We start from the raw sequence: 23,156 nt of genomic DNA on the forward strand, positions 1-23,156 counted from the left end.
GCAAAATAAATCTGAGTTTTCAGTTTTTAATTTTTAAAATAAATATGTGGATCACCACTCTTAATTGCATATTAACATTAATAAACATGGTTTTTGAGAAGGCCTTTTGGGGCATGCCTAATAAAGCAGCTGCACACTCTGTCCCTCTGGTAGTTATTCCTTGCTCTTGCTTTTTAATTGGAAGGACCATGACTTGCATTTCTTTTACCGCCGTCCCTGGGGACTTCGAATAAGGCTTGGTAAAGCCTGGGTGATCAATAAAGGTACAGCTATTCTTATCTGGACGCTGCTAAAAGGCCAGAATTCTGACCTGTGAGTACAAGGGACAGTAAAGCAGCCTTTTAGCATATGAATCAGAAAGCATTTTTTTATTGTGAGTTTCCCATATTCTTGCCAAGTCATTAATATTCATACATTGTGTTACTATCCTTGAGACAGCCATGAGCTCAATAAACTCACACTGTATCTTTTGTCAGTGAAACCTCATTAATTTTGGCTGCTTTGAGATCTGGAGGTAATTTGGATAGGGACTTCTTCATTGTTTGTTTTTTCTTCATAGAGCAAAGAGTGGAAATAAAATTGAAAGGGGTATGTCTCAAACATTTAAAAAAAGGTTTTTTTTTTTTTTTTCAAGTACACTCAGGCATTTTAGGAATCCATTTACATCATATGGTGTGCTAATTTCAAATCATTCTTCTTTGCTTATTAAAGCAAATCCCCATGTTTCTGTTCTTAAAATACATTTATAGACTGGTTTCAGTTGCGATGTATCCTCTGCAATCCCACTGCATCCTGGAAATGCTCTATAATGTACACTTTGTGTTATTGATACTCATCTCTCTCTAAATACCCCAAATTAGAGGGTTTCCTGAGCTTAATTAGTACATATATAGTATATTGCTTCAAAATTTTGAAATTACTATATTGGGAGTAGCTTAATTATCTTGTTCAATTGCTTTAAAACTATAGTAAATACTATTTATTAGATATTCAAAATGTTGAGATTTATTCTTGGGTGCGCATAGCAATGAATCTTCCAGAGCCTTACTGGGGGAAAGCATTAACCCTAGTAAGTGCATAGATAAATGCTGTGACTCAACTGAGTGACACCAAAGGCATTCCCACATGCTGAGGGCAGCTGTAGTTTTGATTTATAACTGTGAAATTTGTGCTGCTAATTGCCATCAGCTAAGAAAGGGTGGCTCGACTTGAGCAATGGCCTGATATTGAAAATCATCCTAGGATAATTAGGGGACATGACATGGAAGAATTTCCCCAAAAATAGACTTTGAATTTTTGTTCTTCAAATAAGGCTGCATGGGCAAAATGGTCACTTACGAGCTGGGCCAAATAATGGTGGAGAGATTTCCATTGCTGGAGTGTATCGCCTTAAGGTTTTTCTTAGACAATATAGGTATTTTTTAACCTGGTCAACATGCTGGACACATACTCTGATATGTTAGTACATGGAAAAGGGTTGAGATCAATCACAAAGACAGAGGTAAGGGTGGATGAAGGAAGAGGAATGTCTTCATCTCTTAATGTGGATTGCTGTGGCTACCTTTTTGGTTTTCGTTTCCACAGCTGCTGCCATTCTGTGCATACAGGTAATTAGCATTAATGATGTCACTAGCCATGAAAGTCTCATTATGAAATTAGCTGCTTTGCCCAGTATCTGATTTGGCAAATCAGCTATTCGCACATGTGCCAAAGTATGAGAAATTGGAAAAGAGATCCAGAAAACAATTTGCAAATTGAAAATGAAGACATCCAATTTGTATTTCCTGAATTTAAATGGCACTTCACATCTTTATGAGCCTAACATCAGTGAAAAAATATCTAATCAAGAGCTGCTTTTAAAATTTTAAAATATTAGTGTTTTAACAGGTTACTGCATTTCTCAAACATATATATGTGTATATATATTTGCTATAAATTAATTAAATGGCACATATTTTTCTTCTTGCTCATAACCTCTCAGCAACATTAATGATAGAAAAAAATAACTTTTTTAAAAAAATGTGAAATTCATGTTAACATTAGGCAGAAACTTTTTCTCTCCTGCTCTTTTATTAAAAGTTTTTGAAATATAGTGTTCCTCATAAAAGGAGGGACTTTTCAGATGAGAAACTACTTAGCATGCAAGAACTCACTGTGTGGAAGGTCCGGATGGGGTTGAGGTAGGTCTCATTTGGGGTGTTGCCAAGTTTGGAAAGTGCAGCCAGAAGTCCCTCCGCTTCCTCTCTCTGGCTCAAGTGGTAGCGCTCCAGGTTGAACAAATGTGCCACGATGTGGATGGCTAGATGAGGTGGAGATGACACCGGACATGCACCATATGAATTTCTTCCTTCGCAGTGACTAAAAAATACAATGTCTCTGTGCTCAAGTTTCTCTATTCTGGGTTTTGTAATCACCAAGGAAAAGCGATTTATTTGTGCATCTTGAATGGAGTGGACTGAATATTTCTGAAGATACTGATGATTCTCCAGATTCATTTAAATTATATTAAGAAATAAAGTAAATCCAATTCATCATAATCTAATGTTAAATATATATTCTGGAAGTAAAATAATGCTGTGTTACGATATCACAGCATAATTATATATAAGATATAATTCTTAAAGAAATTTTATATCTATATATAAAACTTCATAAGAAGTCAGAAAGTATTATTCTAGAATACTCTACATCATACGTGCTGATATATATGTATATGATATACATGATCAATACTGGGAAAGATATTGTTTTTGTTATCTTTCAGACATTGTATTTTTAATTTTTTAATGCATTTTAGTATACAGTAGTCCCCCCATCCTTGGTTTTGCTTTCCATGGTTTTAGTTACAGGCAGTCAATGACAGTCTGAAAATATTAAATGAAAAATTCCAGATATAAACAATTCATAAGTTTTAAATTGCATGCTGTCCTGAGTAGTGTGATGAAATCACACAGTGATTCACTGGCAGTACCCCACTCTGTTCCACTTGGGATGTGACTCATCCCTTTGTCCAGCTGTCTATGCCACTCACCCGTGAGTCACTTAGTAGCCATCTCGGTGATCAGATCGACTGTCATGGTATCCCAGTGTTTGTGTTCAAGTAACTTGTATTTTACTTAATAATGGCTGCAAAGCTCAAGAGTAGCAATGCTGGCAATTTGGATATGCCAAAAAGAAGAAAAAAAAAAGCCATCAAGTACCTCCTTTAAGTGAAAAAGTGAAAGTTCTCAACTTAATAAGGAAAGAAAAAAAATCTTACGGTGAGGTTGCTAAGATCTGCAGTAAGAAGGAATCTTCTATCTGTGAAATTGTGAAAAAGGAAAAAGAAATATGTGATAGTTTTGTTGTCGCACCTCAAACTGCAAAAGTTATAGCCATGGTGTGTAATCAGTGCTTAGTTACGATGGAAAAGGCATTAAATCTGTGGGTGGAAGACGTGAACAGAATTGTGTTCCGATGCACGGCAGTTGGGTCAGTACTACCCACAGGTTCAGGCAGTCACTGGAGGTCTTGGGAAGTATCTCCCACGGATAAGGGAGGACTACTGTATACGTGCATATACCTACACACACACATAAACGCATCTTTGCATGTGTCATTCCTGGTAGATTGAAATAAGCCAGTGTTTATGGAACTAAACATACCTTCTGGGTATTCTTAAGAAGTGAACAGAGCTTTCTAATTCTGGGAATTTCTGATGTCTAAATTCTAAATGAAGAGGACAAGGTCAGAAGCATAGCATCTTCTGGCCTGAGGAGTCTGTGTGTGAGGCTACTCTTTCCTGTCTTGTGAAATCTTTTGGGACACCAGCAGGCACAACATCCAGGCAATGACATTACAGATGCTTTTCTTGCAAATGGAACCCCTGGCTGGGTGGCCAGTTGATACCCGCCATTGGGATCAGATTCAAGTACAAAATGAGGATTCATTTCCCAAGGTACAGATAACTTTCCAGTTGATAACCTTTTTTCCTGCACCCACAGGAGTAGCAGGGGCTACTACATCATTCAGTCTCTAAGAGTTGCGGGCGAGTGACGAGATCCCCCAGGGTTGCACATTGTGGGTTGAGGCATGAAGGAGGATGTGAAGGGGAAAAGGAACAGCAGAAACTTCTAAGAATATTGGTGTCATCTTGATCCCTGTGATCCTAGTAGCAGATTTATTTAGCAATGCCATCTTCTGTTTAGCCTCTTTGCTCTATCATGTTCCTTCTGTCATTCTCTTTTCTGACTTGCAAAGTTCTATTCATGCTTTGTGACCCAATTCAAAAGTTGTTTTCTATTATTGCTATAGGTATTTATTTATACCTGCACCCCCCCGATGGACTTTGACTCCTCAAGGATGGACTTTATTCATCCTGAAACCTCAGCACCTGGCACGTTGTTTAGCACCAGTTAGTATTTAATAATTATTTGTTAAGTGACAATGAGATTACAGAAAGGCAGAAGGGGTAAACAAAGGGACAGGAAATCAACCTATAGACGCAAACCTGTTGGAGTGGTGTTTTCTCTGCTGATATATACATTTTTTACACAATTTTTTTCAGCCTTTAAGTTGAAAATCAAGTCAAATATGCTTTTAGTTGAGGCATACCTAAGAAGGCAAAGCACGTGGTGATATTTCTGCATCTGTGATGTGTACTGCCTCCTTATGGGTCCGGTGAGGTTAGCACCCAAGAGGTAGTGGTGTATTTCCACCTTAGGAATTTAGTCAACATATGCAGCCATGTCTATGAAAGGGCTGCCTTGTTTAGTCTCAGCATCCAGAAAGCCAGAAAGGCTTATCTAGCAGCATTCTTTTCCAATATGCTCTACATAAAACGGGAACCGTTTGCTAAATTAAACACAAATACTATTCAGTATTCCTAATTGCTGTTTTCTGATAATTATTTCAAATTCTTTAAAAAACAGGTAATACTTCTCATAGCTAACATATATCAAATTTTTACTATACACCAGACACTATTATAAATGCGGTAGGCATATCATCTGATTTAATCCTCAGGTACTAGTCTTACTCCCGTTGTACAGACCAGTATTCAAAGAGTTAAGGAATTGGTAGTCCATTAATGAGGAAGGAGGGATAAAACCCTGCTTGTGGACTGGAGTGCCCCATCTTTTGCTTTATAAGCTGTATTGCTTCTTACTAATCAATGATTGTTACACCTTACTGTTTACTCAAAACTAGTTTCTCCTATGGGCTTCAGTAAAACTCTATGAATGGTTCATGTGGTGTCTTTAATCTAGAGTCCAGCTGTTCCTAAGGCTTTGACTGATTGTGACATCGGGGTCCTCGTTGCAGGCTGGCATACATGCTCCTTTTACACTGCACCCCTGAACCCCCACCCCTCTGTTCCGGCTTTCCTTCATCTTCCCCCCAGGCAGGCAGTGGAGCTGTTCCCAATTTACAGAAATAGAAACTGAGCTTCTAACCAAATTAAATGACTTATTTACCATTGCATAATACATGTGTAATAGAAAGAGAATGCAGGATAAATTCTCTTTCATATCATTCTATATTTTATAACATTCTTCCATGTAATGAGTTGTTGATCACAATCTGTTTTCTATTAGATTGATTTCCACATGAGAATTTGACACCATTGAACTAAATTTAAGTGTGTTGATCGAGTGAACAAAGATATTTGTTCTGATTGCGAGGTCTCCTATACAGAGCTGAAGGAACTAATGAAGTAGTATAAGAAAGCCCAAGACACTCTTCAAGAGGTAGCTCCGGAGGGTATGTGTTGAAAACTATTCTCTCCGGTATTTTTCATGTGCTTTAAAATTCATGTCTTAAATATTCCTTTGCTCCAGCTTCCTCCATTTTGTTTTCTTTTCACAAGGTAGAAGATAAAAAGTGGAATATTTTATTTATCTCAGGAATTCTCAGAGAGAAAACTGCTTAGGCCCGTTTTGTTTGTCTAAAGATTTTATTTTCTTCTTAGATCTGGTCCTAATTTTACAGTGATCTCGGCTGGGAACTAAAGATATACCAGCTGCTAAATTTAGGACTCTTGGGACTTGATAGAATCCAGAGGAGATGCTGTTTTTGTTCTTTTTTAGAAATTATATAGTTTTTCTTTATACATTTTAGTTTTTTAATGTGAGTGGCCATATCTATGTTACAGTGACAGTTGCTTCTGATAGGTGACAAAATAGTCATATGGTTTGATTTTTCTCTCTCTTAGTCATCAACGTCATTCATGCTACTAGATTATATAGTGTTAGTATGTAGCAGAAAGAATACTGAAGAGGATATTTTCAGTTACTTCTTTCAGTCTCTGTTTTCTCATCTGTGAAATGGCTAGATTGGATTAAACTACCAGCTGAGTGGCTCCTGTGTCTTCCTCTGAAGTTAACTAGGAACATTTATCATTGAAAGGGATTTGTAGATCAATGTGGAAGTAATTCAGACATGAAACTTATTTTAATATGTTTTCAAAATCAACAAATCAACACTGGCTTAAATGAGGCTTCTCAGTCTTGAGGTCAATCCAGTGCCATCTGCTATGCTGGTGAGTACTTCCTGGTACCTCTGTGGACTTTCTATGGTACACGCGGCTGTGCCCTCGGAGGAGCCCAATATACACGTTTCCATAACCCACCCAGTTGTGCCAGGCTAAAGGTGCTGGATCTTTCCACAATTTTATGTTCTCCTCAAAGTACTTTTAAGAGAGCAGCGATTTTGGAAACACTGCACATGCACATTTAATTGATGTGTGAACTTCTGAGTTCAAATAAGGAGATTTCATTGAAGAGTGAACAAAAAAATTACAAAGGCTACAATTAGAGCCAGTTGCCCTGAGAAAGTTCCTTTTCCTTCTTTCTTCCTTTCATTTTATTTTTCAGGAGATCAAAGGAAGCATAATTGAGGGGAATCTTGGAAGCGTGGTCAGTTATTGCTGTCATTCTGCCTGCCTCTCAGTGATAACAGTCATTTTGGAGTTAGTCACCTCCTAAGTAAGCAGCCTTTAGAAACACGGACCCAGGGACAAATCCTGGCTTGGTTCTGCAGCCAGAATTTGGCCACAAACTTTCAAATTTGTGGTCTGATTTCTGTAGGAAGGCTCGTTGACTCTGGTACCCCGTGTGTGCCACACGTTTGTAAATCCCATTAAATCCTGTTAGGCGGGACTGGGGGTGGAGCCTCCCTGGAGCTCACAGTGCCTCAGGCAGAACTGGTCCCTAGAAATTCCCTAAGGGTTAGGGACCTGCAGAGTTTGTGCCTTTGGGCTATCCTCAACTCCAAGGTCTCTAAATCTTTATTTTCTCAATATCCTTATTCTGCGCTCTCTCCTCTTACCGTACATGTTATGTTTATTGATGTTTGTAAGCTAATTTTAGCAACTCACCAGGAGCTGCAATGGGGGGTAATTCTATACCCCTAAAACCTAGCAGGTGCAAGCCATGCAATTTGCTGAGAGAGCTGCCTAGCTCGCTATTTACAGCACCCTTTGATGGAAGCTCGGGCTCACAGTACTACTTTTCAATTGGAAGGGTCTTCAAAGTCTACTGTGGACCTGGGATCCAGAAGGATCCAGATTATAAGAATGGAGAGACTGTGAAACTATGATTTTTATACCAGTGGGGTTGTAGGTCCCTGAAAATGATTTATTAGTGGTCGAAGAATGCTCTGGCAGCTCTTGTCATAGGCAGGCAAGCAGGAAGGCAGGAAGCCAAAAGAAGAAGAGTTCCCATCACTGCATTTTCCATGATGTCCTTGATTATAGATACGATTGTTTTGTCTCTTCCCTCCTCCTCCCTAGCCTACTTCCACCCGTCTCTAATTACATCCTTTAATGATTTGACCAATTAAAGCCTGCAATGCAACTTATAGGGGAACGGATGAGAAATTAGAGGCTGGCACGCAAACTTCGATGTGCTTCTTCCAAGGTTACACACCTCTATTAAGCCAGTCGGCTATTTGAAATGCAGCATAATGGGCGATGCTAATAAAATAAGCACAGGGACATTTTCAGCTGCTCCCAAGTGAATTAACGAGAAGGACAAAATGGGAAAAGCAAAGGTGTATCTATGAAACCAGGCTTAGCATTTTTGTCTCCCTAAAAGCGCAGTTGCCAGCCACATTTCTTTAGTAATGTGAAATGTAGTAATTGCTTTGTCAGGGTCTGGGAGAAGCAGAGAGCTTTCTTCCCACTCTCCTGCCTTTGCCTGGAGTGGAAACAACAGCAGCGCTGCTGGTTGCCATGGAGGTGTGGGACGAGGGCGCTTTGACCCTGCCGCGGGAGCCCCAGGAGATGTCTGGGAGCCTGGCAAAGCAGCGGGGGTCCAGGAGGAAAGGGGCTGGAGAGAATACTTGATTCTCTTCAGGGATGTGTGAGGGAAAGAGGGAGAAAAAACACCCTGTTTTCTCTTGTTGCAGCTGAATGTGAATGTATTATCTTGGACGACTGGCATCATTTGAATCTCTTCACTCCCCACATTCTGTTTTGTCCACCCCAGACTGCTCATAGCTCCCTGAACGGCTCATGCACTTGAGTCCTGTGCCTTTCCCGGGAGTTCCTTTGCCCTCTCTTGCCTGCGGCCAACTCCTATTCATCCTCAGATCTGACCAAATTTGTTGAAGACCTCTTGTGTTAGGGACCAGAAAAGACAAGCCAAGAATGTGTAAGGCACAGCCTCAGTCCTGGAGGCGATCAGAGTCTGAGGAATTTCACCGCGTGGTAGAATGTGTGACTTTAGACCTGTCGGGGAGGTGGCTGTGTTGGGAAGGTGAGGACCTGGCAATGAGACCTGGATACAGTGATGTCCTGATGTCCCACCTCGTGAGCATGACGAAGGAGAGTGAGAGCAGTTCAGGCAAAGGGACAGGACACGCAGGGACTCTAGCAACTGATGTTGCCCAAGGGGAGAAAGCAAGGGGGGTGCGGTGGGAGATGAGACGTGTATGGAGCAGGGGACCACTCTGAGGAGCTCGGATTTGATGTTATTTGATGTTATTTGCACCAAGTGAATGACCTTGCATTATGCAAATTTCCAACTAGGTCCAGTCCTGACGATAATCTGCAATCTGCACATCTCATGGAGACGGATAGATTGTATTACTGTTCTTTGAATTCCGCAGAGGAAAGGGCACGAGGAATTTACTGAGATCACACAACCGATCAGTAGCAGGGGTATGAAATAACTCGGCCAACTGCTTTTAGCCAGCCACTGCCCATGCTAAATTATACTCCATTCCTAAAACAGCACTGACCATGCTAGTTTCAGAAAGTTATAGCTGCTCTCAGGGAGTCTTGCGCATGGGAGACATTCAATATACATTACTAATGCATATGATTACATATGAGGAACTATACATACCCAAAGGTTTAAGGAGAAAACTATTTCATAACATATTTTTTCTTTATCCAATGCTTCCTTTTTTGATGTATTTTAATGCTGTTTCCCTCCCTTTCTCTATAATGTCTTTATTACTTTCTCATAGAGTCCAATTCTGCCTTACAGCTATTATATGGCGTTAATATTTTCTTGCCATTTTACTGTGTTATTCCGGAATTAAGCATACTTAAGATTTTAAAGGAATCCTAGAGATTCTTTGAACTCCTTCTCTAATGAGCCTACCAAGGAGCAATCTGACCTCCGCTTGGACACCAGCACACGATGGGGAACTCACTACTCTTAGGGGACCTTCATTCTTATTTAAGATAACTTTCAAGGTCTGGAAAAGATTTCTGTTTCTGAGCTGAGATCTGCTTCCCTGAGTCTTTATTTCTTCATGCATTCTCTCATTCATCAAGGGTTATTGGCACTTGTGCATACTCAGCACTGTGTGGACCCTGGAATACAGAGATGAAGTGTTCTTGTTCTTTGCCTTCTGTCCCTTAGCTGGCTTTCTCTAGGACATGATGTCTTTTTACCCTTATTTCTTAACAAACCGCAAAGCCCTTTTGCAAAGCATTTCTGGGTTGGTTTAATCTGGCGTTGAAGACAATCAATGGGGAGAATCTTCCCCTCGTTTCTCACTGCACACCCAAAGTTGTGTTAATTGGCACTTGGGCACCGTCTGTCATGTCTTGTTGCTTAATTAAATTCACATTTGTTTTGAGTGTTCCTTTTACTCTGCTATTTTTTATGCATGAGAGGATAAAAACAAATGAGGAGAACATTTTATAGTTAAATTAGTTTGAGAGAAACAGTCCTGAATCATAACTCTTTATTGTTCAGATAGCCTTTTATTTCAGTGTCTTTGTTTTCCAGCAAAACCACCAGCCAGTTGATCATTGCCCCTTTTCCTTTCTTCCCCACCAGAGTTTAACCTTGGCTTTGGATGCTAATTCTAGTGCCTTCCTCTTGAATTAGAAATATAATAATAACAATAACACTTTGTATGCCTATAAAGCTTCATACCTTTAAAGATCCTTTTATATTCTCTAGTTCAATACTATTCAGAACCTTGTTCACATGATTGTTTTTTTCCTCCTTCTTTTCACTGCCAGTGATAGTCATTTGATAGTCATTTCCCTACTACTGTGAATGATATTTTGAGCATAGGTCAATTTTATTTTCATTGTGAATTATATTGAATAACAAAGTGTTCATTTTTCAAGTGGGTATTTATCGTTGTATTATCAACAAGCCTAACTATTCACAAGTGACGATGAAGGTTCACCAACTTCTCTTTGACAAAGAGAAGCTTGGAAATTATAAAATTCATTTGTATAAGGTTTACATGGGCAGACGAAGGGCAAAGGTTTCTTTTACCTAAGGGTGAGACTTGGGGTGTGGTGAGGTTACACAAAACTATAAAGTTAAACGTTGGAGATATTGAAATCCACCAAGCAGTTAATAAGTACTTACTCGCATTAACAGCTATCCCATAGGCAACCAGTTTGTGAAATTTGAGGTTTTTGTCTAATTGCCTCCTCCATGGTCCTCTGCAGCACTAGAGTAACAACAACAACAAAAGCCTGATTTAGGGAAAAATCACGGTGATAACAGTATTATGAGAGTTAAGAGATTAGGACTCAGGCTTTGCCTCTAAATTGCTTAAAGTGAGGCTATGCGATACAAAAGTTAGTGACCGCTAGTCAAACTGGCAAAAGAAAAGGTTATTATTTGCTTTGTGGAAGGTTCAACTCAAAAATGATTGAATTAGTTGTTCTCTGGCTATAACTCAAGACTCTTAAATAAACCTGCTAATATCCATATCTCACATAGCTTCTTTGTTTAGAAAATGAAAGGTGATAGCCATCATCCTCATCTATGTAGTTTAAGGAGTCTGTAAATTTTTCCTTATTACACAGAGAAAGACACTATATGCATCTATAAGTAAGTATTCATAAAATCACAATGGTGATTTTATGTGGGCATACCTCAGAGACATTGCGGGTTCTATTCCAGACCACCACAATAAAGCAAATATTGTAATAAAGTGAATTACACAAATTTCTCTGTTTCCCAGTGCATATAAAAGTTATGTTTGCACAAAAAAGTACATACCTTAATTTAAAAAAATTGTTAAAAAAATACTGACATGGAGACACAAAGTAAGAATGTGCTATTGGACAAATGGTGCCAATAGATTTGCTTGACACAAGGTTGCCTCAAACATTTAATTTGAAAAAAATGAAATATCTTCGAAGTACAATAAAGTGAAGAGCAATAAATGAGGTATGCTTATATAATAAATTATTTTATCTGGTAAAAGTTAATGAGGGTCTCATTTTCTGTGTGTTATTCTATTTAACTGGAAGCACAGGTAAGTACCCCAAACAGTGAAGTCAATACAATTAGGAAACGTAGGTGTTAAAGTCTACACGCTAAAGTCTATATACTGTGATTGTGCTTTCTGGGGGTGAGAACTCAGATGTTTCCTGAGTGGCATTTTTCTCAACTGTTTATCTGTCTTCTCTCAATCAGAAATGGTATAGTTCAAGCTGTTATAATGCTTCCTTCAATGGAGCAAGTGCATCAGGAAAGGATTGTACAATGAGTCCAATACCATGTAAGAAGTCAATGGCAAAAGCAAAAGTCAAATCAGATGGGCAGATTACTGATGTTCGGTTTTAGCCATTCTGTTCTGTCTTACAAATAAACAAACCTAAATTTTAACAGGATTGCTGGGAATATCACAGTAAAGTACATCTTTGTTTTCAATGGCACTTATATTAGGAAGTGACAACAACTAAAATTATTTCAAATATTTTAGTACTTACGATGCTTGTTCCTCTAACGAATGAAATAAGGTTTCGACTGATAGGTAGTAGAATTAGCATGCAGTTAAAATTCAGGCACAATGCAGATGCTCGGGCCCAAGCCAGTGTTGACTGTCCATAGGTAAAGACACAAAAAAGAGATACAGTGAAAACAAGGATGCCAGGGAAAATAAAATGCATTTTGTTTTCTGAAACAATAATGTTTAATCACCAACTGTACTTACACCCAAAATAGCTCGTGTATAATGGAAAGACTCCTCCTCTTCATACCAACAGAATGTGTCAATAAACAGATATAAATTCACTCCCAGCCATGAGAGCTAGAGTAGAACAAAAAGAGAACCAATCAATACTATCTTCAACTTTTTCTTCTGTTCCAAATCATTGGGGTTCTTCTTTTAAAGTGAAATGAAGAACTTCTCAATATTAATCAGAATTACTCCATATATTTATTTCCCATAGACTAGTTTTTAACAGTGATTATAATGGTAAGAAATTATTAACTTTACAAAAAAGATTTTAAACACAATTTTAAGTAATTTAATGAAATCGCAAAACCTTCTTAATCAACATTGCTTGACAATGATGTCAAGAAGGAGGAAATCTCTAAAAACAACTCAGAGAGTACTCTAGAAAAATTCCAATTTCATAGTCTAATTCAAAGACTTCATTTGACTTAGGGAAACATTCATACATTATGCGAAAACAGACCACTTGACTTTAAAAATAATTAAAAATGAACTCAATCGGAAAACAACTTTGCATGATTCTATAAGGGTAAATTAAATATATCAACTGAATGTTTTCTAACAAGTTTTAGTCTTTTGACTAGAGTAATACTTCAAGCTATTTAGTATTCCTATACAAGTTATCCTAAAAATCAAAGACTATTCAATCTATGTATTTAAAGGTGAATAACAAAAATGATACTTACTACTAATATGATGGTGAGACCCTCGTGCAAAATCCAGCACCCCATCATGACACTTTTCTCTTTTGCTATCAGCAAGTTATTCCTTTCATTCACCTGAGCCTGGATGTTGGGTCCTTAGTCAGGCTTCTGTACTAAATTGTTTTGTCTTTTTGTCTTAGGATGTACCTACTGGGAGCAGCTCTTGAGGAATTTCTAATTAAGGACTTCTTGCCAAAGGCACATCACCAAGCTGACATGCCTCATGACCTGGGTAAATACAAGGCAAGTCTCTGTCTAATGATTCCTTTCTTCAAAGATTTTATAATAAAAGAAAGCTGGTTTTATTAAATTGTCCTCATGTACTTTATACCTCATTCATTTTCTACATGATTGCAGTCAAGATGATAATAAGTCTTTATGTAAATTTGAGAAATAACCTAACTGCTGAAGGCTGCATACAGCAAAGCACTTGCTCTCAAGCTTTCTCTACTTTGTTTACTTTTACTTCTTTACTTCCTTTTCCCCTGCTTTCAAAAAAGCTCTCTATAGAAGACATAGTGTGAGGGCTAAATAAATATGAATTAAACAGTCTTCAAGAAGATGGGGAAGAAAAAAAAATGATTCTAAAAATACCACAGATAGAAACTCATGAATCTAAAATTGTGACTATAAAAAATGAACTTTTTTTTTTGTAGGATTGATGGAATAAATCTCTCTCTTTTTTTTCTAATCCCACTTAATACACCCATGAGGCAAGGGAGAATATCCTTTCATCCCTAGTGATCCCAGGAGTGGTTGCATGGTAGCCTGTTCCTTCTCTGATTTTTGTGTAAGTCATAGTTGTTAAATATGACTGTGACTGCACACTCTGGTAAGCAAAATTGTCCCAATTGAAGAAATTTTCTGGCTAGTTCTGGCCCAAATATTTTATTTAAGATTTTTAAACAATTAAGATGAAAGTGGGAGGAGATTCAAATCATTTGGATAATTGCCTAAGCTTTCTATGTTGTCATGTGATAGATCTGTTCAGTTGTCCTAAAAGAATTAAAACATTCAAAAAACCTGGTAAGAATAAGAATTGTGAATATTCATTGACTTATATTTATCCAGGTACCACGTTAAGGATTTTTCAAATATTGTCCAACTAAATCATACATTGGCTCTGTCGGGTAGATATTACAAGCCCTATTACAGAAAGATGGAAACAAGCTCAAAAACAGTAACTTGCAGTAGGAGTAACTGGGACTTCAGTCCAGTTCTCTCTGACTTTAGCATCTTCATTTTTAACAATTACTTTATACCACTTCCTTTATGAAATATTTATTTATGGATTTATGTGTCAAAACATATGCAATGTATAGATATAAACTATTAATATATTTTTACAAATTGGACACATTTAAGTTATAGAAATTAATTTATTAATTATAAATAAATATGTCGTTATAAGTGATTAAATGTACTATCTCCACATAATGCTAATGAATTACAGAAAAGTGGGCTGGGCACAGTGGCTCATACCTGTGATCCCAGCTGCATGGGAGCTGAGGTGAGGGGATTCCTTGAGCCCAGGAGTTCAAGTCTAGTCTGGGCAACATAGTGAGACTCCATCTAAAAAAAAAAAAAAAAAGGATAAATAAGTTATCTTATTGTATTAATCACATTTTCCCCGCTACATTTTGTGATGCTTTGATATCTTGGGGCCTTGCAGTCTTGGAGAGGAACTGCCCAAGTTAGGGTAGTTGGCTAATTCCTAGTGACAGCTAACAACTTGACTGTGAGCACTTATATTAAACCAAAGAATCCTGAGTCCATACTCCCAACCGCCTTGCTTACCAAACTCTAAAAGAGCCAACATTCCCCCTGCCCTAAGTCACCTGAAGGCCAGGTACTGGACAACTAGGGACTGGCCACCCCTATACCCCAGGGCCTGCCAAAATCATTCAAACTGTCTAGTCCTAAGCCTTGTGACTTTCTTCCCATGAAAGCCACAGTAAAGGCTCTGGCCCGTGCTTCCCGCTTGCTCCCTCTGCCTCCTGACAACCTGGGGAAGTATTTCGATGAACAGATGAGCTTTGGACTTGCCACTGACCCTTGACTGTGAGTTACCTCTTTTGAGTCTCATATTGCACATTCGTTAAATGGGACTAATCATAATTCCGGCCTCACAGAGTCAGTCCCGTTCCTCCTCCACCTCCAGTTCTCCTGACACACACACACACACACACACACACACACACACACACACACACACATTAAACACGTTCATACATACTCACACTGAAGCAAGATGATGCCTCTTTTGGAGAAGTCTTGGATTGGACAGTAAAATATTTAGTGAATTTACTTCTTCTTAGAAAAAGACTTTTTTTTTTTAAGGAATTTTCACCTCTAGAAATATACAAAGGCACAGGTATTTTGGCAGCATTAACCTGAGATTAGAGTGCAGTTAGTAAAATATCTTTGGTAGCTTCCTTCACCGTGAGCAATATAAAGATGTAAAGTCTTTATGTTCATTTCTTTAAGCCAATAATCTCCCACAATGAAATGATTTGTTATTTCTGAAGTGTTTAGGATTTACATATCTTAGAGGCTGTATTCAGCTGGGTTATAAAAATTAATTCAGAGAGAATACATCTAGAATTTTAGACTATCTCTTCTATTTTAGATTCAATGAGTGTGAGGATGAGTTGAAATTTTCTAGCCTTCTGTACTCTTCATACAGTATTACAAATGAGAGATATTTATTGCTGAATAATAATGTATGGTCACTTTTCCTGTTAACTGCTTAGTATATTTCTAATACTACAAAAAATAAAATTTAAAGGTTTAGGTTTAAAAATTAATCTTTACATGTTCCATCCTTATTTCTAAAATGTGATTTATTTCTCACTTTTCCTAAAAGTATTTATAAACATCTAAGTATTAAAGTAAAAGTGGATGAAAAAACAAAGAAAAAACCCAATATATATACACATAAAAACACATATAACCCCAAATCTTTACATGGCTATTTTGAGGAGCATTTATTGTGATAATTACACAATTATATTGGATAAATCATATATTGGATAAATTTTATTTTTGAAAGGAAAAGCAGAAAAAAAGAAAAAAGTTATGAAAGTCCATGCATTAAAATATATCTGATTTTTAAGTAAGATTTAATTAAATTTATCACCAATATCCTAGCTTCTGCTGAATTAAGTGTATAGTGTTTTTATTTCGGGAAACATTTTGTTCTCTTAACATCATTTTAAAATGGCTGTGTCACAAACTTAGTTAACATTACCCAGTTAAGCCTTTTTCCCCCACCTGGGGCATGATTCATTCATTCATCCAAGTCTTACAATCTCCAGTGAATCCTTTGAGACCATTGCATGCATCACACAATCCCGGGCACACCGGGTATTAGAAGTTTGGCTTCTATATTTAGAAGCTTATGATGGTGCAGTTGGGTGGTGACAGGTACGCGTGCAACAACTAAAGGATTATTTAAAGATGAGGGCATACCTGGTGCTCCTGTAGCATGAAGAGATCCAAGTGGGGGACTTACTCTGGGGAGAATTCTTCAGAGGAGGTGGATTAAGCTGGATTTTGTCAAAAAATATATAGTGTGAAGAAGAGAAGGAGGAAAGCAAGTTTGAATTTCTGAGTCTCTCAAAGAATCATTTTAATGCTCCAAAAACATCAAACAGCAAGGAAAAAATACCCCTGCCTCCAGTCCTCTTCTTGTGGCCACTTCTGGGCTTGTCTGCTAAACTCAGAACTTCTGAGCTTTGTTTGCGTTTTTCATTCTTCTGACTTCATCTTCCTCATTGCTCACTTATATTTGCAACACATTTCTTCTTTCCATTTAAGTCCTCTAAAACCCTTCTTGCAGTCGTTTGGAGAGATACTTCTTGCAGGGCACTGATACCTGAGGTCCCAGTACATAAGAGAACAGGGTGACTAATTCATCCTTTCTTACCCCAAACTAAGTGACACAGTTCAAAATCTCCTGTATTGCCAGTTTTAACTTTCTGATTTAGAAATTTGGTGAAAGCCAGGATTATCATGCTCTTTAAATGTTTTATATTGTGTCTAGCATACACTGGAACTCTGTAAATGTTAAATAATAAATAGAGAACCATGTTCATTTCTCTGCTTCTCGACACAAGAGGCAATTCCATACAAAGCCCTACATAGATGCAGTTGCAGGGATTTCCAGTCAATGGTTTTCATTAAAGTTTAAAAGTGAAAGGGAAGTTTTCCTTTTTAGGCAGTGAATCATTTAACTTCTGAGTTCAGGAAAATTTAAAGTTTAAGAAGGCTAGTCTAGAAATCCCTTCTTTGCATATCCAAGCTGTTCATCTCTCAAAAGTCAAAGTGGATGCCAGAATTCCATAGATTTCATTTTTCAAGATGAACATTCATATTTGAACATATTTCAAGCCAGATGGTTTACAGTTCATGTATTTGTTGGCGTTTTCCTGCCACAACAACTAAATATTGAAGACACGTATTTGTGATGAGGAGAGCATTTCCAACCATCTTTTCCTGTTGCTCTTTCAGGCGCTGCGCTCACCCCTCCCCCAGCTTTATATCACCGCGTGCTGCGGGGCAAGGCTCTGCAGATTCCAACGGTGAATTACATCCATTTGATTTAATAGACAGGGGATAGGTGAAATAACATAAAACAAGCTCCCTACGAATAAATATTTCTTGTAACAGCCATGAATTTTCTGGTAGCAAGCAAGAAAGCAAATGAAGAGCTATTGAAATGTTCTGTTTCCACGATCCATTTAGACAAGCTGGAAAGTTTACTTTTCATCCTTCTAGTACCTTATAAGCCAGTTTGCCAAACTGTGGGATTGTTTGATCAAAGTTCAGAAAAGAACAGGAAAATCAAACAAAGGTTTAGTATTTTTTTAAAAAATAAAACCACCAGATATGAAAATACTAGCTGGAGAAATCATTGCACATTTGTACTGAAGGACGCCAATGTCACTCACCAGGTTCTGTGATATCTGTCTTCCAGGATGAAACAATTTGCTGCTCATTTGTCATCTCATGTACAATTTGTTATTATTCTACTCAACTATCAATGTTTGCATTACTACAATTTTAAAGATTCATTTTGTTGACAAAGGCCAATCAGGAAGCTGAACCAAAACAATATGCAATTTTAAAATATGGAAAACAGAAGAAAGAATGTAAACACACAAAAAAGATATGTTTTCTCAGTACCATAACAAGATTTCTATAAATATTCCATATGCGTTACACAAGAAAATGGCAAAATGGGATAAAACAAACCTGTCCACAGTCATCAATATAACCGTCATCCGGTAACACAGGACATGTGCATACAAAAAGAGTTGGTAATATTTTTTTAGAGATGGTTTGCAGAGTCCCATATTTTGAATCAAATTTGCCTAGAATCACGACTCTCAAGAACAGAAGGAAATGATAGGGATCATGTAGAGTGATTTTCTCATTTCAGAAGGGAGTAAACAGAGAGTAGGGAGTTTAGGGGATTAGGCTTAAGTCATATGGAGAAATGAGACTAGAGCTGGGTGTTCAAGTCCACTGGCTACTTCCTCATATCACTCGCTACCCCTGTGTTTTCATATCTTTGCTGTCTACAGTGGACAGGGCTGAAAGAATTAGCAAAACGTATCTCCTAAGAGTTCACTCTGGGAGCCCGGATTCTAGATGATGGGGTCTGGAAAATGCTAAAAGGAAAAATCTCCCAAAGCCTGGACAATGAATATTTCTGGAGGGCCTCCCAGCTGCCAGGCATTTCTCAAAGACCTATTAGGATGGTATGATAAGAACTGTTTTGTAAATGAGGAGGATGTGGAGATGCAAAGAGGCTACTTCACTCCGCTAAGATCTCCTAGTTAGTAAAACCACATCTGAGTTGCAAGCCCATTGTGCCTGAGCCCCAGTCCTGTGGTCTGCCTGCCTGGCCATGTTGCTTTTAAGACAGATGCACAGATGCATGGTGACAATTACAGAGGACAACTTCCCTTATCTGCATGAATGATTCTGTTTTGATTGGCATCCAGAGCTAGCAGCATTTTATGGTGGCCAAGCTGATTAACTTAAACCAATAAAGAAAAAATATTATTCAGAATGACTGGAGCCATTAAGCTGGGTTTCAATCCTATGTAAAGAAAGGTTCAGTCATCTGCTGCTACTCTGCCCTCCCTCACTAACGACCTAGCTCTTGAGAGAAGGTAGGTTTTATGTCAAATGTTTAAAAGTTTATACTTAGAATATGAATTTTCCCAATGAAAGAATACAATTTAATAGGACAATTGTCCTGAAGAATTGGTTTGTTACTTGTAGATGATTTAAAACTAAAATTTATTTTTAGCAATTCTTTTGACCAACAGAAGGAAACAAAATGATTGCCCAGAACTCACATTAGAGTGCTTTTTAGAAGATAGATCTTTATGGAGAACAATGAATTCCTGTAAATATGTTGAAAATCAGGTATCTTGGTCTATAGTTGCTTTTGATGCCTGGTTCTACTCCTACATTCCTCTCCATGTGGTCTCACCCAGCCAATTAACTTGTCATTTGAAACTATAGGTGCTACAGTAGATATAGCCCCTGTCTATCTTCAATCTTTCAGTTCAAAATCCCCTCTAGGAGGTGAAGCTGATGGACTCAACAGTGAGGCATCACAGCTACACAGCATTTGGTACCATTAATTCATACCGGGCATGAATAAACCAATCTGTAGTTGGCACTTCAGCATTTTTGTGTATAACTTTAATTTCAATGTCACTATCTCATTCTGTGTTAGTGGCACAAAATCTTTTCAGATACCTCTCTGCATATTTCCCTCAGTGGAGCTAGCTTAAGCATAAGCAACTATACTACTTTGCCTACAATTAATATTTACTTAATTTGCAAGGGATTTTCTTGGTATGATATTATTGTCATAGAGATAAGATTTCTCATCAAGGTGATTGACAAGAGGTGGTGCAATGTATAATTTGGCTTTTATCAAAACCACTTGATAAAACTATGACTTAGTTCTTGTAATCATATATGATTGCAAAATACCCAACAGTTCTCTTGGCATCTTCCTTTTTTTCTGCCTCTCCACACTGTATAAGTAGGTCTTGCTGACCTGCCCATTTTTTCCAAGTTTGATAATATTTAGTTTTTTTACCAATCTTGATTCTGTACCTCCTCCATTAAACTAAATCTCTGCACTGAGCCAACCTGTCCTCATGTTCATGGACCACATCTCATACATTTCTGGCTCAAAGTGATACAAGGGAGATGTGGAAGATGGAAAAAGGGAAGAGATTGGATACACTATGAAAATCGCAAGTTAGGCCAAGGGAGAATAAGTTTTGTGGAAAGCTAAGCCCACATGGCTCCTGATTATTTCTGGACTATCCAGATTTGTGGGTGGGCAAGGATGTAGAGCTCAAAAAAGCTACAGAAAGGAAAAAATGGCCATTCTGATATAGAAGCATCAAGGCTCTCTTTAATCCTTTCTTTTTCCCCTTCTGTATATGTTTCCATTTTTTCCCCTCATTTCACAAACTTTATTGTGTCTGAAATGACTCCCATGAGAGGCTGGCCCCGAGCTTCCACTTCTGCTTTGTCTCTTTCCATATCCCAGCACATCCTATGCACCAACCACCAGCATGTCTGTATTTTGTTCCTTCTTTCTGAAATGTTCTTCCTTCTCTTTTCTGCCTTGTATTAGAGGTCATGGTTCTCCAGAGAAACAGAACCAACAGGATAAACACACACACACACACACACACACACACACAAACATTTATTTATTGTAAGGAATTGTCACACACTGTTACCAAAAGTCTGATACTTGTTCCCAAGGCTGAATCAGTGAGAACAAAGAATGACAATAAGTGGTTGAGGAAAAGGAAAGAGAAGTTTATTAATTTGCCAGCAAATGAGGAGGACAGCAGACTGGTATTTCAAAAGACTACCATCTTGCCTTTAAGGAGAAAAATGGGGCTTTTTAAAGGGGGATTTTTGGCCATTGGGCTCATGTGTACACGACCAGTGTCACATGTAGTGGCTTCAGGCTGTCGTTGTTTAACTATAATTGGTGGTTTCTGTTGGTGGACCTTATCTCCAGGGATAATGATCTTGTGATCCTTGTCTGGACAATTCTGTTGAGCCATCTCCTGTGGCTTAAGATACTAGAAAACAAACAGCAAAGAACATTTTTCTTGATTACTGGCTTTGGGAAAGAATGCATGTTTTAATTCCCCAAAATGGGGTGTTTTAAAGAGAATATTCGTAAAACATGTCATTGCCCTTTTCCAGACCTTTACCTCTGTTACAACATGATTATGGGAGCTGGCAAGTTTGAAATCTGTAGGGCAGACCAGCAGGCTGGAAAGTTGGGGATGAGTTGACATCGCAGTCTTGAGTCTGAATCCCGCAGGGCAGCAGGCTGGAAGCTCAGGCAGGGTTTCCACATTGCAGTCTCGAGGAGAATTTCCTCTACTTGGAGGATCCTCAGTCTTTGCTATTAAGGCTTTCAACTGATTGTGAGAATCATCCACATTATGGAGGGTAATCTGCTTCACTCAAATCTACTGACTTCAATGTCAATCACATCTTTTAAAAAACACCTTTATGGCAACATCTAGACTGCTTTTTGACCAAACAACAGGGCACCATTGGCTAAGCCAAATTGACAATCCCAAGCCTCATAAACTTAAGTCCCTTCAAGGGTCAGTTCAAATATGACCTCTGTAAAGTTTCTTCCCCTGAAACAGTTTCAGCGGGGCATGGAGAGTACTAAAAGGAGTTGTAGTAGTTCAAGGGACATCAGTGCCTTCTGCTCAGCTTAGGGAATAAGGAGGCTGCAAACTTTCAGCAAAGATTCCCAACTTGACCAGGAAGAAAGAAATGTGCAGAGTCTTCCCCATAGGAGGAGCAGCAGTTGCAAAGACAGAGTCACAAAACCATGTGGGTGTGAGGGAACTACAGGCATGCAGACAGGGGTCGAAGGTGAAGACAGGGCAGGCCAGAGGAGACGTGAGAGGCAGGCCCCAGCCAGGCTGCCATTACAAATTGCCACATAGCCGGTCCCTTCAAACAACAGATTTTTATTCTCTGGCAGTTGTGGAGGTGAGAAGTCCAAAATCAAGATGTTGGCAGGGTTGCTTCCCTCTAGAGGCTCTAAGACAGAATCCTTCTTGGAGCTTCTGGTGGCCGCTGGCAATCCTTGGCATTCCTTGGCCGGTGTTGCGTAATTCCAGCTCTGCCCTGTGTTCCTTCACGTGGCCTATTTCTCTCTGAGTCTCTGAATCTTCCCCTTTTCTGTCTCTCATAAGGACACTTATGGTGTTTAAGGCCCGCCCTAATCCAGGATGATCTCGCCTCAAGATACCTTAATTACATCTGCAAAGACTCTTATTTTCAAATAAGATCACATAGTGAGTTTCCTGGTAGACATGTCTTTTGGGGGCCACAATTTGACCTACCACAGTCTTGTAGGAAAAATAATAAATGTGGATCTGAGCCCACACTCAGGGACCACAGACTCAGAATCTAGGCAGCCACTGTCAGTAAGTCAAGGGGATAGGAGGTGCCTGCTGCCAACCAACTGACCATTGTGACCACCTCATCTAAAGGCGGTGGCCTCTGCTTAGCTCTGGAAGGAATGTGGGCTAACATTATGATATCTTTTTACTTTCTGAAGGGCAGTCAGATTTCCAGAATTTTATATAAAATCTCTTTACCTTTTAATTTGGCAACGAATTTAAATCGAAACAAAAACAAAACTAAAATCACAGTATGAGCCCAAGAAACACATCTGTTGGCTGGAAATGGCTCATGGACCCCCCAGTTTGGGACTGCCACTATAGAGATGTTAGGCCCTCTAAGAGCATGAAATACAGGGGACCGGCCCCAGATGGCTGTATTGGAAGATGGCCTGGGTGTCAGGGTGGAGGATGGGCCACAGGGAGTGAGCCTGGCAGCCAGAAGGCAAAGTAGGGCCGTTGCCACAGACCAGGAGGAAAGGGTTGACTTGGGAGTGGTAGCTCCTAACACATTGCCGAGCCCCAT

At 38.7% G+C, this 23,156-nt stretch overlaps 1 protein-coding gene across 1 annotated transcript in view; it reads right to left on the reverse strand.

Moving 5' to 3' along the window:
* NOX3 (NADPH oxidase 3) overlaps positions 1-13,163 on the reverse strand; it is a 53,618-nt gene extending 40,455 nt beyond the window's left edge. Inside the window, exons 1-6 of the mRNA XM_012646787.1 lie at positions 13,116-13,163; positions 12,406-12,501; positions 12,182-12,292; positions 10,824-10,908; positions 2,116-2,299; positions 209-310 (exon numbers count right to left, since the gene is read on the reverse strand). Of these exons, the coding sequence (XP_012502241.1) occupies positions 209-310; positions 2,116-2,299; positions 10,824-10,908; positions 12,182-12,292; positions 12,406-12,501; positions 13,116-13,163 (626 nt within the window). The remainder of the gene's footprint in view (positions 1-208; positions 311-2,115; positions 2,300-10,823; positions 10,909-12,181; positions 12,293-12,405; positions 12,502-13,115) is intronic.
* Between the last annotated feature and the right edge of the window lie 9,993 nt (positions 13,164-23,156).

This window comes from Propithecus coquereli, unplaced genomic scaffold, assembly GCF_000956105.1.
Source record: "Propithecus coquereli isolate 6110/MARCELLA unplaced genomic scaffold, Pcoq_1.0 Scaffold25, whole genome shotgun sequence".
NCBI classification, from domain to species: Eukaryota; Metazoa; Chordata; class Mammalia; order Primates; family Indriidae; genus Propithecus; species Propithecus coquereli.